This window comes from Engraulis encrasicolus, chromosome 13 (genome assembly GCF_034702125.1).
Source record: "Engraulis encrasicolus isolate BLACKSEA-1 chromosome 13, IST_EnEncr_1.0, whole genome shotgun sequence".
NCBI classification, from domain to species: Eukaryota; Metazoa; Chordata; class Actinopteri; order Clupeiformes; family Engraulidae; genus Engraulis; species Engraulis encrasicolus.
The window spans coordinates 18,153,160-18,171,331 of NC_085869.1; the positions used below are offsets into that span (position 1 = coordinate 18,153,160).

The window sequence follows — 18,172 nt, forward strand, 5'->3', positions numbered from 1 at the left end:
CCCGGGACAACTGACCCCTTTGTCCCCACTGTCGGCTTGCCTGGCTGTCTTTTACACATGGCAGCCTTGCCAGCTGTTCTTACAGCTGAACTGACCTTTGCAAAGAGTGCTTCCCGGGGGTCTTAAAATGTGGACTTATTTATTTATTTATTTGGCAGTGCTGTACGTGAGTGTCTGAAGTTGGACCCAGATCACAAGCAGTGCTTTGGCCACTACAAGCATGTGAAGAAGCTCAGCAAGTTGATCCAGTCTGCAGAGGAGTTCATCCAGCAACAGAGGTAAGTGGCCCAGAGAAGGGCTTGGTCTAACATGCGCATGAGATCAATACATTTTGATTCCCACATCTGAATTAGAACTGAATAAGAATCTCAGTGGAAAAGAAAAAAAACCTCTTTAGCAGTTTTGAAATGTGACCTGACTGATGTACAGAATAGGGATGGCGAAAATTGAAAACTCTTAACCGGCTACTGAGACTCATTAACCGGTGGTTAACCGGTAATCTTAAATTATACAACGTTTGAGTGCCTGATATGCACAGCACTGATTTTTTTAACTTTTATTTTTCACATAAGCCTCTTTTTTGGCTGCGCAGACAGGACCTGCCATGTCCAGCCACTGTTGCCAGATGGAAAATGCTGAATTATAGTACTAAAACCTCAAAATTATTGTTTTTTTGGGACTTTTTGGGAGGAAATTATTATTATAATTATTATTATTATTACAGCCGGTTAACCGGTGGCAGAAAATTTTAACTGGTTATCGTTGATCCGGTCGACTATCGGTTAACTGGTTACCGGTTAACATCCCTAGTACAGTATACTAAAAAATTGAAATATTCTCTTTTGTTAATGTTCATATTCGTATTTTAACATGTGACCCTGCAGTTTGTGTAATGTGAACGCAAATCATCCCAAAGCTGCATGGCCAAACCGCGACCCTAAAAAGACAGATGAATGCTTACCGTATGTATTCCTGTTTGTGTGATGTAGATATGGGGATGCTGTCAGCAAGTATGAGTCTGTGATGAAGACGGAGCCAGATGTGCTGCAGTACACGCAGCAGGCCAAGGAGCGCATCTGCCACTGCCTGTCCAAGGTGAGTGAGCTGCAGTAACATCTCTCTACAGCAGATGGCGCCCTGCAACAAAAAAATACAAAGCTGGCACTCACACATTCAGCCACTAACACCCGGGTGGGAAACCTTTTTCATCCGAGGGGCCAGTTCAGATTTTATTAAGTCCTCCAAGGGCCGTACCTTCACAACAGACCCCACCTTCACTAGGTCCCCTGAATGTATTGCAAATGTAATAGTATTGCAAATGTAATTTCTAACATTTTTTTACAAAACATGTATTTCATGTGAATCTGCATAACATTAAAATGATGTCGGGCGCTGGATTCAACGGCCTTAAGGGCCGTTAACAGCCCACTAGACATACACTAGGTTCCCTAGCCCTGCTAACATGTCATTGTACACAGCCTCACGAAAGATTTTACAAACATACAACCATACTGTTTTCATTACAGATTTATCAATTGCTACCGGTAATAAGTCAATGTGTTTTTTTTTCTTTTGATGATGAATGTTACGCTAAATAGGACCAGCAAGGGCCAAAAGCCATCCCAGTGTGCACAGAAGCCCTGGAGTTTGACCCCAACAACGTCAATGTGCTGAAAGACCGAGCCGAGGCCTACCTGCAGGATGAGGAGTACGAGAAAGGTAAGAGAGCTCGCCCATCCCCAAAGGTCAAGCAATTGTTGATTTGCATGTGTCAAAGTCAAAAGTGAAAGTGCACAAGCGCAGAAGATTGAAAATGCGTTTGACCAGTCTCCAATGTGCAGTTTTAAACAGTACGGTATTGACAATAACCCTCCCTAGGTTTGCTACTGGTTGACTGGTGTCCGACAAAGTGGGTGGAGTTCCCAATTTTTCTGGAGATCAGAAACGATATGTACATTGCGCTTGGCCTGACTAGAAGCAACGCTAAAGGTGTTGCGTCACTAGGAGGGCGTGGCCTGGCTAACCCAGTGCACCCAGGCTGTAACGGCTTCCTCTGAACTGAGTTGTTGACCTGGAGTAGGGCTGCACGCCATCAGAAAAAAAATCGATACTCGATAACAGCATGCAATACCTTGCTAAAGATATCAATATTTAGAAATATAGTTGAGTGGTTTACTTGTCACTTAATTCGTTGGTCTGTGTGGGGGGCATGGCTTTGGTCATGGCGTACTTCTTGTTGACATTTGTTGACATTCAAGCAAGTGATTGGACGGCACAGAAATGTTTCACTTGTTCGCGATGATTAAATCATTTTCACAATATGCATATCGCCACTCTTGATATTACAATTTCGATACATTTTCGATATATTGTGCTAAGCTGGAGGCAATCAGTCTATTGGTGGTGCCGATGTTTTGGTTGTGCCAGACAGGGCTTTACTGTAAATTAACACCAGCCAACCGGCCAAATGCTGGTGAAATTTCAGTTTGGCTGGTAGAAAAGACCAACTTTTCACTAGCCACTTTGACCCATTAGTGAGGGTGTGTGTTGGCTAGTAAGGTTAGCATCTACTACCCATTTTGGCTAGTGATGAAAAACGTTAATTTACTGTAAAGCCCCGTTTATAACAATGTATAATAGTATAGTATTAGTATGTATATAGGAATACACAAAATGTTGCGAGTCAATACCTTCTAGCGCCTGGCGCCTGACTAGCTACTTTGACTCATTAGTGAGGGTGTGTCTGGCCAGTAAGTTTAGCAACTAATACCCATTTTGGTTGGTTATGAAAAAAGTTAATTTAGAGCCCTGATGCCAGGACACCGCTGGCTGCTGCTGCTGTTCCGCACCCCTCTGCCACCGCCTGTGTCAGTTTGGCTGGTAGAAAAGACCAACTTACTAGCCACTTGAGCCATTAGTGAGGGTGTGTGTGTGTTGGCTTGTAAGGTTAGCAGCTAGTACCCATTTTGGTTGGTTATGAAGAAATAATTTAATCGTTAATTTAGAGCCCTGGTGCCAGGACACCGCTGGCTGCTGCTGCTGCGGTTCCGCACCCCTCTGCCACCGCCTGTGCTAGGACTGGGGAGAGGAGAGGAGAGGAGAGGAGAGGAGAGGAGAGGAGAACATCCGCAGGGAGCTGAATAAAAAAAAGAGAAAGTGTTTCCTCAGCAGCCCCGGGGTGTAGAGCTAATTACACTGCTGCTGCTACTGTGTCTCACCACACACACACACACACACACACACACACACACACACACACACACACACACACACACACACACACACACACACACACACAGGTCCAAGTCCAACTCGAGACCGACTCTCATGAGTCTCCCCTTCCTTCCTTCCCTCCCTCACTGAGTTTCGGCTGGTTTTTATAACCCTGGATGGAGAGAGTTTCTGCTGCACACTCAGAATTGCACACCAGATACAGTGCTCCAAAAGCAATTTGAAATTATGGAGCGTCAGGTTTGCATTCCATCTGTCCTCGCAGTCAGTCTGCACTTGTGTATCTGTATTAAGAGAGCCTCCTGTGTGCCTGCGTGCGTGTGTGTTTGTTGAGATGTGTAATTGCCCTCGCTCGGAGCCAGAGATGTCTGTGATGATGATGATGGCCCTCGCACCGTCTCTCGCCAGACACCGCAGTACCATGGCAACCACATGTTAGTTAGTGGCGAGTGCTGGGAGAAATCACGGGGCGTCTGTGAGCAACAAGTAAATTGTCATTAAAGCACTCGGCGGTTTGGACACGGTGCTCTAGTCTACAGCCAGCCAGTGGTATCTTGCATCATCAGCCCCTCGGCCTGTTTTTCTTTTTTTTAAAGCCGTCAGCAAAGTAGAGAGGGAGCTTCTGGACAGTAGAACAGCTGGCAGGAATGGCGGGCAGTCACACCTAGAGCACAGGGCCGGATTTAACGCACAGGTTAGGTTAGACATGGCTACAGCCTAGGGCCCCCCCACCTGCCAGACAACCCCTGACTGGCCAAAAGTGAAAAAATGCAGAATTGTGACGATGCAATATTGAAATGTATATCTGTAGTGTTGAGTACAGTTTGTAGAAATGTTCCTAGCTCAAAATTATGACACTTTCTATGTGAATTTGTCACACATTTGTCACAAGTTTGCCTTCCAAGGGGGGCCACAGAAAGCTGTAGCCTAGGGGCCCCAGGCCATCTTAATCTGGCCCTACCTAGAGCTCATGGGAAGGCACAGCTGCTGGCCTCCTGTTCTGCTGTGCTAATGGCTTCTGTAGGGCCATGATGGTTGTACGTAGGCCCACGGCACCGTGCCGACTTGCATTTGTGCCACCTGGCTGTCTGAACATTTTCAGTTGCTGTTTGAGAACACCTGCAGTGAAATGATTAGAAATTACTTTTGCTTTGAGCTTTAGGGACTAGTTTGCGAAAGGGGGCAAGGGATCGGGGGGTGGGGGTGGGTGGCTGGGGATCATTACACACATGATCTGACTGCTTGACTTGGAAGGCATTTGGGTTGGCATTTGGAAAGTAGCTGTTGGAAGGAAGGGGGGAATGAATGAATGGCACTGGAGTCCAGGTCAGGTAATAATGTTCTGATTTTTTTTTTCCCTCTCCTGCTCTTTTCTTGGCAGCCATTAAAGACTTTGAGAGCGCTGGAGAGCACAGCGAGAATGATCGGCAGATAAAGGAGGGACTGGACCGAGCCAAGCGCATGCTGAAGCAGTCCCAGAAGAGGGACTATTACAAGATCCTGGGAGTTAAGAGGTGAGGCGCCGGCGGCACGGCTTCGGAAAAACCTCTATGCATGGCCCTGCCCTGCCCTGCCGTGGCTCTAAGTGTACTGCAGGCCACTTGGGCTGCTACTGTATGCCGGCGACCCGGGTTCGATTCCGGCCCGGGTCATTTGCCGACCCTTCCACGACTCTTCCCACTCATTTCCTGTCCACCACTCATTAAAAATGGTCAGTACAGGCCAAAAGTATGGACTCACCTTCTCATTTATGCATTCTCTTTATTTTCGTGTATTTTCATGCAGGGCATCAAAACTGTGCATGAACACATGAAGAATTAAGTACTTACCAAAAAATATCATTCTAGCTGTTGTCCAACAGCAATGACAGCTGTCTATACACCTGACGTCGACACGGCACAACTTATGGCCCCACACATTTCAATGAGCTTATTTTTGTCTATTTTCAAATAAAAATGCCCACACAGTCATGTCAATCTTAATTGGACATGAAAGTTCTCCAATAACTCACCAGAATTGTAGAACTGGAATTTTGAGACCTAAAACCTAGTCTTAAACACTTGCCAATTCAAGCATTTTACAGACATTTTCTTGATAAGATATTGAGTCACAGCCAGTTACTTGGAGAGGTCAAAACTGTGTTGGAGGGAATCTGTGGCAGGGTTTTTCACTTTTACTTTTACTTTTTCTATCACTGTTTCACCTAGATAACCAGCTATGCTGACCAAGTGACCTATTATCAGATCAAGAAAATCTGTCTTGTATTGCTTGTATAAATTAAAATGGACTCGAATGACTGGGTATTTTTACTTGAAAATAGACCGAAAAATAAGCTTGTTGAAACATGTGGGGCCCTCAGTTTTGCTGTGTTGACGTCACTGTTTAGCATTTTTTAAAAATAATTGTTTTTATTTTTATATATATTTTCATTTTTTTGTTAAGCAAAAAATTATACATGTGTTCATGCACAGAAATAATGCCCTCTCTGAAAATGTATTATGTGCTTTAAAAAGCCACAAAAATAAAGATAATTAATTAAATGAGAAGGTGAGTCCATACTTTTGGCCTGTACTGTATATATAAAAAAGACACCCCAATGCAGTTGGCTTATTCATTCAGGCCACCACACAGTACAAAATGTCCTCGGTTTCCCCTCGGTTTTTAATTGGTCTCCTCCACCTCCTCCCCAATGTTATCACGGCAGGACGGCACAGAAGAAGGAGATTGTGAAGGCCTACAGGAAGCTGGCTCAGCAGTGGCACCCGGACAATTTCCAGGATCCCGAGGACAAGAAGAAGGCAGAGAAAAAGTTCATCGACATCGCACAGGCCAAAGAGGTGCTCACGGATCCAGGTAAAAGTTTCCTTGCCAGTGGTCCTTGCCAAAGAACAAGATCAATCAAAGAAGAATATCAGTGAACGTGATGTTTTGGAAGTCAATCTGATTTGATTATAGGATAAGATGTTAATTTTTGCGTGGTACTTGTATCGGAGATTGCTCATGCCATTGGGTATAAATTATTTACTTACTACTTTTGAGTATAGTTCATGCCAGTGGTTCCCAACCTTTGTCTACTGGGACACCCTTTTGGATCGCTACAGGATGAATATTTTTGCGACCCCATCTCCAGCACCAATCTTACAAACGCAATTTTTTTTTTTTTCGTGTTGCCATCATAGACACAGGTAATAGTGTAGGTATTATACAAGCATTCCCTTTCCTCCACAACCCCCCTGCAGGAGTTTCCCGACTCCCAGTTTGGGAACCACTGGTTTATGCAGTTTCATCTCCACTCATGCATATTTTATATGAAGAGTTCACAGGCAAAACCCCCTAAGTGCCTTTTCAGAAATTAATCTTAATTCATTTTTATTTAATACAAAGCTATCAAAATTGCATATTTTTTTTATTTTATTTATGTAATATAACTATTTATATGTATTATCAAGTACATGAATGTAACCCAATCTAACAACCGGGTTCTCTAAAAATATAGAAGTGCAGGTCTTCAGAAATAGAGTTAGGGGGTTTTGCATCTGAACTCTTCATATATTTACTCCACGTACTGATGAAGTTGGTGCTGAAATAGTCATTACATGAACATAACACATTGGCCTGATGATTTTCACTTCTCATTTTTTGAGTACTTTTTTCCCCCCTTTCTTTATTTCTGCAGAAATGAGAAGTAAGTTTGACCAGGGGGAGGACCCTATGGACCCAGAGAGCCAACAGGGCGGCCACGGACACGGGCACCACTTCCACGGCTTCAACCCCTTCCAGGGATTTAACCCCTTCGGCTCCGGATCCGGATTCAACTTCAAGTTCAGTCACGGCTGAGCAGCACAAGACTGACTGATGCTTATTTGACCTGTCTCAGGACTACAACCAGAAGGGCCAGCTCCTACCAGGGGCCAAACAAGGATTAAACTCTGTCTTTTTTTCCATTCAAAAGGAACATCTGAGATGCTTGGCTGTGTGTGTGTGTGTGTGTGTGTGTGTGTGTGTGTGTGTGTGTGTGTGTGTGTGTGTGTGTGTGTGTGTGTGTGTGTGTGTGTGTGTGTGTGTGTGTGTGTGTGTGTGTGTGTGTGTGTGTGTGTGTGTGTGTGTGTGTGTCAGCACTTTTGTCTGTGTATGACTGACATGTTGTGAGCATTTGCAAAACCACTCTGAGCACATCTGTGTTATTAAGTGTCTTGAGCTCAGGAGGGCTTGCGAAGGTTTGCGAAACGTGCATTAGCAATTGAAGCATCTCTATTTTCAGGGATCTTACCATTGAGCTATTTTGACCAGTTACAAAAAATGTCACTGCAATTTTTTTTTGTAGTGATGTGTTTTGATCGATTGTCAGTCATTCCTGGACGACTTGTTTGTGTAAATAGGATAAAGCATTATTTTTATATGGACTTTAATGGTTCTGAATTGTAAATATCTTTAAAGCTTAGACTATTTATGTCTATTTAAGTAACGGGTTCTACTCGTGTCATAATTACCAAAAAAACCTAAATGTGATGAACCACAGCAGAGGGACCCCCCATTTGATGCCAATAAAGTTGTTCTGATCTCAGAGTATTGCATTATCCCTCAAGTTGACAGTAAATGAAGACAGATCGCCACCCCCCGCCGACTCTGCACCCTGCTAGATACGTACCTGATGGCACCAAAGTGCTTTTTTCTGTCCGGTGGCACATTTTAATCTGAGCAAATCCCTAACTGACAGCAGCGTACAACTGGATGGATGGCCTCTTTATCCAGGGCTGCAGAACCTGAACTATGAGCACATCACGCTGAGAGAGAGGCACAGGACACGGCACAATGGGCTTCTTTATCACATTTTCAGCACAAGCACAGAGCATTGTATTCCCCTCTAAAACACAACACAGCAATGCAGAGGTGCGGTGAGGCAAGTGTTATTCATATTAACTGCCTTATGATGTGTGGCATGACAGAGTTTGTCACCAAATGGCAAATAAATAAGATGTTGTGCATTTGTGAAGGTTTTTACGGAATGTACACAGTGTACATTTGATTTTCACTGATCTTGGGAAGCGCTTGAATAGAACTGTATTTTGTTTAATATAGTTGCTGAGGCATATATTGCTTTTAGTGACCATGTTTGAAATGGACATCTAATGAATAAAAACATCTAATTTAAAAAGCATGTATCTACCACCTTGTTTTTATTCCTCAGAGCATCAATATAAAATCAACTAAAAGGGCGGAAGAAAAAAGGACAGGAATGCATCTTCTGTATTTCCCTTTATAAATAAACATCAAGAAAAACAGACAACAAAAATGGAATTGAAGTGATTGAGGAAATAAAAAAAGTGAAAGGTAGGAAATGTAAAGGCTTCGTCTTTCGTCTTGTTTTTAAAGGACAGTATGTATCTTGCTCATATATCCTGGCAGCCTCCACAGATACTGCACTGCAGACTGTAAATTATTAGCCAGTTATCTTGTGAATGTATTATAATGCACTGACCTCTAGTCTGAGGAGCACAGCTGCTGTAACAACTTCTCATTGGGTGCTGCCTATAGAATTTAATATCAACTCTTTCAGGTAAACAGCATAGTGCAATATATGCATAAGTGGAATTAAATGAGCCATATGATACAAATGTAACAGGAATGTAAGAAAAACAACAAGAAGGGGTGGTTGGAAACTTGGCTACCTTCATATTTCATAGCTGGGCCGCTTATTTTTCATTTACTTTGGATTGTTCACAGCAGTAATGGACGGCATCGACTGATCAGACCAAAAAATAATAATAACATGCCACCCATACAGAAATGTGCCTCAGGTAATAGAACAAATAAACAAGATGAATTATACCTATAACCAGTGCAAAAATCCACTCATGTTGTACAGCCAGCCAGTCAGTCAGTCAGTCAGTCATACCACTATGAGACAGACTGAGGACAGAAATAGCCGCTCCTGACCTCCTTCTCTGGTAAGTTCTTTTGTTGCAGTGTCACAGAAGGGGATACAAGCTCATGGCCATGTTCAGTACAGCAGTTCCAGCTAGAGATCTGTAGAGAAATCTTGAGCGCAGTGAGTCCATAAATACAAAAAGTACTATTACGAAATTCCTTCTAGATACAAAAAAAATTGCCTGCTGGGAGGAGTAGAGCCCCTGAACTGGCAGCACTTGGCCTGTGTATGTGTAATACGTTCCTGGCACTGCTGATGAGAAATGTACATCTTTGCACAGCTGTAGTCTTTCAAGCTTCACAGGAGGATTTAGGTGCAAATCTCACGTTCCTCTTCGGCACCCCGTGTACACCGGCGGCGGCGGCAGGTGCTAAAGCTCATCACGTTGGTTTACTGCAGGGAGAGAGAGAAAGGTTGACACATTTTTTGTTGCTTAAAAAAAACATTCACAGCTGTTACGTTACATGATATTACATACAGTAGACGCTTTTAACAGGAGACGTATAACCTACGGAAATATACACAGTGTAGGCAGGTAGAGAGTATAGCACTGTACAGCAATATACACTGTGTTCCAAATTATTATTTTAATGTTTTTCACAAATTTCCCTAAATACGCAATATAAATTACAGTCATCATAATTAATCACCCATTGGAGTACAAGTCAAATGAACCTTCCGTTGATAACAGCATTTAAAAAAACAAACAAACAAAACAAAAAAAAAGTAAAATGCACTGTTCCAACTACTTCAAATGATTATGCAAAACAGCGTTTGTAAGATTTGTTAAGAACCAGAAATGGTCAGCTTTAAAATTAAAATCATTAACATTTCATCTTAATTTATGAAATGAATAGCTATTTCAATCAAAAACATCTTACAGTTCAAGTTGGTTCACTGGATTTGTAGCTGATTCAGAGCACACACAGATTTGTGCAGATGAAGGCACATCAAAAAAAGGTTTCTGCCAGATGAATACATCAGAATAAGAGAACATTATGCTGAAATACCATTACAAAGCAGCTAACAGGTGGCTGCTGGTAGCTGTGGAGTCCTACAAACTGCAAGGTGTAGTTATGCAGTTATGCATAAACCCTCTATTCGGACATCCTTAACCAATGCTCAGAGGCAGAAACGACTCCAGTGGGCCTAGAAATACAAGGTCACTTGTCCACTGTTGAGTGCCCTTGTAACCCAGTATGCTCCAAGTGGATGGAATAGTGGATGGTTGGTGAATGGTGAAAGTAGACGGGTGCACACAGGTGCACAGCACCGGCATAAAATTGACCGCTGGTGCGCAGTACCGGTAAGAGAATAGGTTTAATGCTGTCCAAAATCCCACATTTGAAAAAGTATGGTCTGCTGTTTCAGTAGAAAACACATATAAACACACTAGCCATTTGAGACCAGTGTCCTCCTACTGTATGACAAGACACCTGAAATAGTCATGCAGCAATTATAGATATGTAATGCTCATGTTTATTTTGTTTGTTTATTGTTTGTTTGCGGGTGGTGGTGGGGGGTAGCACCGGTAAGAAACGAAAACTACTTTCACTCCTGATGGTTGGTGAATGACCATTATGTCCTATTAAAGCTTCGACATCAGCAGAAAGAGGTGGCAGAGAGAGTCATGATTTGGGGAGAGACTTGGTTGACTATCTGGAGTATCTGGAGTTGATGACTGCCTGTACTCCCTTCCATGGCAGAAAAATGACAACCGTGTCTTCCATACTGACATCATCTTCATGCATGGCAATCTCATGCTGCAAGAAATACACGTGCACTTGTGAATGTCATTCATCATGTATTTCTAGAGCCACTAGATTTGTTTCAGCTTGTAAACATTGGTTAAGGATGGCTAAATAGAAGGTTGATGCATAACTGTGTAACTACACCTTAGTGTCTGCATAGCTTCTAATGTCACCGGTTTGCTCCTTTGTAATGGCATTTTAGCATATGCTTTCTTAATCTGATGTACTCACCTGGCAGAAACCTAATCAGTGAAAATGCCATTTGCATAATAATTTGGAACGTGTTGTACAAGTAATACAGACATACAGAGTACAGAAATATAAATACTATATGTACACCAAAGCATGTAGTTACAGTTGAGATGTTGGAGCTAAGATGTGAGGCCATTATTAACATCTGCAGACCCATGAAAAGCACTTATTTTTTTAACTATAGAAAGCTGAAATTCTCAGCCCTGTTATGTGTGTGTAGGCCTAACACAAAGAATTCTCTGGCCGTTCAAAAAAAAAATTGAAATTGAAAACTGTTTAGAATGCTCAGGAGTCAACAGGCAAAACTCCAAAGATATGCTTGGTAGTCAATGTGTTAACATTTGTTGACCCATGAAAAGCACCTCTCTCTCTCACATACACACACTCTCTCTCTTCCTCTCTCTCTCTCTCTCTCTCTCTCTCTCTCTCTCTCTCTCTCTCTCTCTCTCTCTCTCTCCCTCCTCACCTGTGTTGTCTGGTGTCGCTCCAGCCTGGCCGTTGAGATGTGGCCCTCTTCCCTTCTCGTCTATTTGCTGGAGGAAGTTCTTGATCTCGGTGTCATACTTGGTCCACTCGGGCACAATCCTGGCAGCGGCAGCCAGCTTTGGCTCTTTGGTCTTGGGGTTGTTGCACTGCGGAGAGAACAGAGAGAGAACAGAGCACCGAGAAGGCCCCAGGCCCAGTCAGGACCACTCCACAAAGAATACTCCTGGCCTACTTTAGCACAGCCATTCAGACCCACATTTGATTTTATGCCAGCATAAAAAGGCATTAGTCCCAGCAGCACACACTACACTACTACACACCGACACCGACACAACTGGCACTGGAAAGGTTTCAGTGTAGGTTTTTTATCCCATTTGATTTCTCTAATATCATTTTTCTAATTTCCTTAATTACAACAATGTATGAAAAATACCCACGTACCAGTCAAGAAGTCCTGGGAGGGAGATGACTAATGCGTATAATGAATAACTTAGACCTCGCCAGTCCATATGAATCAGCAATATGCAAAAACACAAAAGATATATTCAATTTCATGTCTAGACATTGAATGCAGTTGATTAAAAGTACTGCGGGTACAAATGCCAAGGGAACATTTTTTTGAGTGTGATGCATTGCCTCTCTGTTACTATGATCTAAAACAAACACTTGCTTAAAGCACTGGGGAAATATCACTGAGGTCCTGCCAATTGTACATACAAGCCTTTTTTTCCCCCTCCCTCCTTTCTTTTTTATTTTCGTCTTCCGCTGGGATGTGTCGTCGCTTTTCAAACGACAATGAGCCTGAAGGTGAGCCTATGTGTTGGTTATTGCCTGATGGATGGCAGAGCCTTTGGAAAGGGGGCTGCCTTGTAATGGAGAAGGGGGCCTCTGCAGATCACCGCCATTCATTTGACTGCCGCCCGCCCCGCGCCGTGCCACCACTAATGAAACCTTCCCCGCAGCACCGGCAGGCTCGCTCGCTCGCTCGCCGAGCAAAGGAGAGGAGAGGAGAGGAGAGGAGAGGAGAGCAGAGCAGAGCAGAGGAAAGGAGAGCAGAGAAGAGCAGAGAAGAGGAGAACAGAGGAGAGGAGAGGAGAGGAGAGCAGAGGAGAGGAGAGGAGAGGAGAGGAGAGGAGAGGAGAGGAGAGGAGAGGAGAGGAGAGGAGAGGAGAAGAGAGGAGAGAGTGTAAATGAGAGTGCTATTCCTGGCCTCTCCAATGTTTGCCAGCCCGTTACAGAAAGATGGGGGCAAGACAAGGAGACGGGGACAAGTCACTATGCTACTAAGCAGCAAACGTGTCGCATGACATCCACTGACTTATAGAGAGAGAGAGAGAGAGACACACACACACACACACACACACACACACACACACACACACACACACACACACACACACACACACACACACACACACACACACACACACACACACACACACACACACACACACACACACACACACACACACAGCCTTGTTAACCCAGTTCTGGGCAGAGTGGAGAGGGGAGATGATTTGTCTGCATTCAGATATGTCCTTAAGAAACAGGGCAGAGGGACAACAGTGCAGACTTCTTTCAATCGTGTCAACAAGTGCCACCTGACAAAACAGAATGCAACCATGTCCCATTGTCAAATAAGAAAATGAAATGGGTTATTTTTGTTGAACCAAAAGCCTATTAAAAAGTACTTTGATAAGGAGCTAAGGCCACTCTGTGGACAATAGACTAGTACCAGGCATTCTCTCATAGCATTATTCTATTGTAGGGCTGCACATTTAATCGAAAATAATTGAAAATCGTGATTTAATCGCAATATTGAAATTGTAATTTCAATTGGAATTTAATTATGGCAATAGATACCTGCCTTCGAGCGTCCTTGAAGCCAGAACATACTGACAGCTTGGTGTTACTGGCCAGGAATCTGTCCATCTAAGTTTCATGCTATTGCCTCAATAATTGTGATTAATAATCGTGATTCTTATTTTTATCAAAATAATCATGATTATCATTTTTTCCATAATCGTGCATCCCTATTCTCTTGCCACTATAGGATTCCCGCCGCCGCTCACCAGGTCTATGGTTTTGGCCGTGGTCTTGGACCCATCGTCGCACCAGGTCTCGCACCACAGCCACTCCTGAGGCAGAGACTTGATCGCCACCTGGTGGATCATGTTGTTGGGGAGGTCCTGCGAGGGGATGGGGGCAGAAATACAGAGTTTAATTATTCCACTTTCATTTCACAAGATTAAAGCCATTGTCCAATTTTCTGATTATTCCAATGAATGCAGGGCATTAGCTCAAGTAGTAACCTGGTCCAAGTTGGAGAGGCTGTTGGGGTCTTGGCTCAGAGCTTGGTACTGGCCGCGTAGCCGGTCGCCAGCTGCAATCTTCCTGAACTTCTTCAGATCCACCACGTACAGCGCACTGCAACAACAGACAGCACTCACATGACTGAATAACACATCTTATCATCATCAGCTACCCTGCATTAAACTTTAAAAGTGTGGCATCAATTCCTTTTATGTGCAATGGCTTTCTGAATGTTCTTTCCGAACGTTTTATGGCATGTGAAATGGTTCTTTCTTTTCTAATCTAACCCATTCTCTATTCGGACACAGTAGAATGCTTTATGCTGTCAAGAAACCTAGGGTGCGTTTCTCGAAAGCGTAGTTGTTAGCCAGTTTGCAACTTGGGTAGTTGCCTGTAGGAAATTGAATTGCAAACAATAAAGTAACTAACATCGTTAGCAACTATGGTTTCGAGAAATGCACCCATGTAAGATGATCTGTTTTCCATTTACTTCTTATGGGCTACATCATCTGGGAATGGGAGCAGCAGTGCTAAGAGAGACCCCTTCACAACACTTTTAGGCAGAATCAGAAAGCCACTTCATCATATCACGACATACCATTTCCTCAAACACGTACAAAGGATGGCCCTCGAAAAAACACTCTCTAGATGATTACCTTAATGTAGAAGAAATCTATACTGAGAAAAAAACAAGTATCTTGGGCTACTTAAACACTTAAGATGGCTGCTTTTCTAAAAAGTCAATGCACTTATTCCCATTTTGCCTTCAGAGTTTGTACTTAAAGGAACAGTTCACCATTTTTGGAAATATGCTCATTTGCCTCTCCTGGAGTCTTACCTTTCTCCTGTTCATCCAACTATTCTCTTGATTCTAGTGCTATAACTTCTTAGGATGTATCATTGAATGGGACCAGTTGCTACCATTCAGTTTTTGGTACCATCTGGTTTAATGATACTAGCCTGACTCTCGCCAGAACCTTGTGTATTTCCGCTCAGCTTCGTGAGCTCACATGGAGAACTTTTGGATACGCCCTGCTCCCAAACCAAAATGCAGTAGAACCAGAGATGTGACGTACACAAAATTTCCCAAATTTTAACGTAGTGGAGAAGGAAAAAAATAAGTGAAACGCAACCTTTGTTTCAGCAACAATGGCCACTGTACTTAGCCTGGCTCTCACGCAGACCCTTTGTGCATTTCCGCTCAACTTCGTGAGCTCGCACGAGGGTCTGGAAATCTTAGACGAGCCCGAACTGAATCACAAATTTCACAACCTGTCCAATCAGAATCGCGCAGCGGGATCGCGGGGCATGGTATATATACAAGTAAGTGGTTGAAGTAGTATGTGATTCAATAAAAGCCACGTGAATTCTCCAATCCGGTTCGAGCTATTTTGAACACACCCACGTCTTTCCAGAGCTAAGCGATTGACAATGTTCGAATCTGTGAGTAGCCCTACACCTTCGGTATGACCCATTCATTTGGGAGAGTCCGATTTTTATGAGACATGCTCATACATACATTAGAAAACTCAATTCTTTCAACCAAGGAGAGGTGTAAAATGAGCAAATTTTCAAAAATTCTAGATGGTTCCTTAAAAAAAATAACTTGGTGAAGCCCCAGTTTAAAGCCCCAGTGTGTGTTTACCTGATATGGTATTTCCTGTGGCCCAGGTGGGAGGCCCAGTAGCCCGTCTTCCAAAATCGATATCCGTCCATGTCTCTGCGGCTGTCGCAGAACGGCGTGTAGCCGTAGGGGGCCCCCTCCAGATCCAATTCCCTTAACTCCTTCAAGTCGGTCCGTACAATCTGCGGAGGCGGGCGAGAAAGATCACACTCAGACAGGAGAGAGAGAGATCTACAGTATGAGTCAGTCAGCGCCTACAGAATTAACTAACAGGAGGCACACAGGAGGAACTGTTCCCAAGTCAGTAAAACCTGAAGAAACCACAGCTAGGCATTACCACACATATTACAATACATTACATTACACTTAGGGTGACACTTTTAAGTTAAGCAAGTAAAGTAAATAAGGTTTCAGTTAAGTAAATACAGTCATTACTGGGTATTGGTTACACTCCCTGACGCAATGTGGGTTTAGGTGCCTTGCTCAAGGGCACTTCAGCCAAACATAGAGGTGTAGGGATAGGAAAGGGATTTGAACCTTAGTGAACCTTGAATTTAAGACCACCTCCATTAGACCACGGCTGCCCCCAAATCAAACCGTCTCCGGAGAGACAATCATAAATTGCCATTACTGACTATATTTCAAGTTGTCAAAGCGGGAATAGGGTTAAGTCTTCAACTAGCAATAATCGGACCTCGGAATGAACCTCATAGGCTATGACATTGCCACTGAACTACGCCTACCTGATCTGCGTCCACAAAAGATGATCTTGTTGATGGCCGTAGTACGAACCGAATCGTGACTTGGGCGTATCGTTACAGGCCTATCCCTTTACCATTAGACCACATCGTCCACGTGTGCAGTACCTGATCTGCGTCTACAAAGATGATCTTGTTGACGGCCAGGGGGAAGAGGACGTCCAGGAAGAGGATCTTGTAGCCCCAGATGATGCGCTGCTTCTCTGTCTGCTGGTGGAGCCAGCGAGGCCACGTGTACTGCACCAGCTCGTACTGGAAGCCGTAGGCCTTTGCCATGTGAGGTATGGTCTCCTGCAGAGACAGCCAAACACACAGCCAAACACACACACACACGCACGCAAATGGATGCACATATACACACAAGCACGCACGCACGCGCACACACACACACACACACACACACACACACACACACACACACACACACACACACACACACACACACACACACACACACACACACACACACACACACACACACACACACACACACACACACACAGGAGAGCCAATGTCACAGAGACAGACAGCCACACAGAAACACACAGCCAAACACACATGCACATGGATGCACATATACACACGCACGCACACAGATACTCATGCACACACACACACACACACACAGACACACACACACACACACACACACACACACACACACACACACACACACACACACACACACACACACACACACACACACACACACACACACACACACACACACACACACACACACACACACAGGAGAGCCAATGTCACATAACATTTCTAGGCTGCATCTCCTAGCAACATCTATTTTAAAAAATGTGTTAGAATAAATTAAATCATCCTAGAATGCAAATTGTACAGACACTTGGCTGCGAAAGACTCAATGAAATGTCCTAACAGTCACACTATTATCCTTGTAGAGATCTTTGAAGATTCAATTTAAAAAATCAAGTTAAATCAAATTAAACATCAGGCAAAGATTAAAAAAGAGCATAATGATTTAGTTGTAATTCGCTTCCTGATATCAAAGTACACAGTCATCTCTGAAGTCCTCAAGACATGGGAGCGTTTTTGCCGAGACATCTTCCATTTATCTATCTATCTAGCTAGCTATCTGTCCTGCTGGCGCCTTGTCTATTTTTAACACGCGTGATTTAGCGTAGTGGGCGTTCATGTACCGTACACAGACTCGGACCCTATAGGAGGACAGCGAGAGAGAGAGAGAGAAGGAGAGAGAGAGAGACAGGGAGAGAAAGATGAAAGGGGGAGAAGAGTCACAAAAGAGGAGAACGCATCCCACAGAGTCTTTCATCGCCCAGGCACAAACAACACTGGGGCCTCCCAGGGGTTAGGACCAGAGCAGGAAAAGTTCTCCTGACGAAGGCAGGGCTACGGCAAAGAAAAAGTTTGTTTCATGGAGAGTCCTGCAGTGCAGCTTTTCTTTTTTTTTTGCTTTTTTTTCTCTCTCGTTTTCTTTTTTTTTACCTTGAAGGAGGGGGAGAGGTAATTCTTGAGGAACCAGAACTTGACAGGGGTTTGGGTATGCTGGAGGACCGAGAGCATCATTATCCTACAGAGAGAGAGAGAGAGAGAGAGAGAGGGAGAGAGAGAGAGAGAGAAGGAGAGTGAGAGAGAGGGGGATGGAGAAAGCGGGGTGGAACGAACGAGTGAGAAAAGAGAGAGAGAAGAGAAAGGAATGGGGAGAGAGTGAGAGAGAAGAGAAAGAAATGGGGAGAGAGTGAGAGAGAATAAAAAGTCAGAAAGACAGAGAGAGAGTGAAAAAAGGAGGGAGAGAGAGAAAAAATGGAGAGTAGAGAGAGAGAGAGAGAGAGAG

The 18,172-nt window shown here is 43.7% G+C and overlaps 2 protein-coding genes and 1 non-coding gene across 3 annotated transcripts in view; 1 reads left to right on the forward strand and 2 right to left on the reverse strand.

Annotated features, from left to right (window-relative positions):
- The window catches only part of dnajc3a (DnaJ (Hsp40) homolog, subfamily C, member 3a), a 14,427-nt gene extending 6,038 nt beyond the window's left edge, over positions 1–8,389 (forward strand). The window contains exons 7-12 of the mRNA XM_063213325.1: positions 159–278; positions 990–1,095; positions 1,599–1,719; positions 4,613–4,745; positions 5,936–6,084; positions 6,908–8,389. Of these exons, the coding sequence (XP_063069395.1) occupies positions 159–278; positions 990–1,095; positions 1,599–1,719; positions 4,613–4,745; positions 5,936–6,084; positions 6,908–7,068 (790 nt within the window). The 3' untranslated portion in view covers positions 7,069–8,389. The remainder of the gene's footprint in view (positions 1–158; positions 279–989; positions 1,096–1,598; positions 1,720–4,612; positions 4,746–5,935; positions 6,085–6,907) is intronic.
- Positions 8,390–8,472: 83 nt separating this feature from the next.
- Positions 8,473–18,172, reverse strand: part of uggt2 (UDP-glucose glycoprotein glucosyltransferase 2) — a 61,713-nt gene continuing 52,013 nt past the window's right edge. Inside the window, exons 34-40 of the mRNA XM_063213313.1 lie at positions 17,824–17,908; positions 16,453–16,635; positions 15,608–15,768; positions 13,962–14,076; positions 13,722–13,838; positions 11,630–11,795; positions 8,473–9,553 (exon numbers count right to left, since the gene is read on the reverse strand). Coding sequence (XP_063069383.1) covers positions 9,531–9,553; positions 11,630–11,795; positions 13,722–13,838; positions 13,962–14,076; positions 15,608–15,768; positions 16,453–16,635; positions 17,824–17,908 — 850 coding nt within the window. The 3' untranslated portion in view covers positions 8,473–9,530. The remainder of the gene's footprint in view (positions 9,554–11,629; positions 11,796–13,721; positions 13,839–13,961; positions 14,077–15,607; positions 15,769–16,452; positions 16,636–17,823; positions 17,909–18,172) is intronic.
- On the reverse strand, positions 16,186–16,326 carry LOC134461913 (U4 spliceosomal RNA). The gene has a single exon (XR_010037448.1). It is a non-coding gene; the product is annotated as a U4 spliceosomal RNA (small nuclear RNA).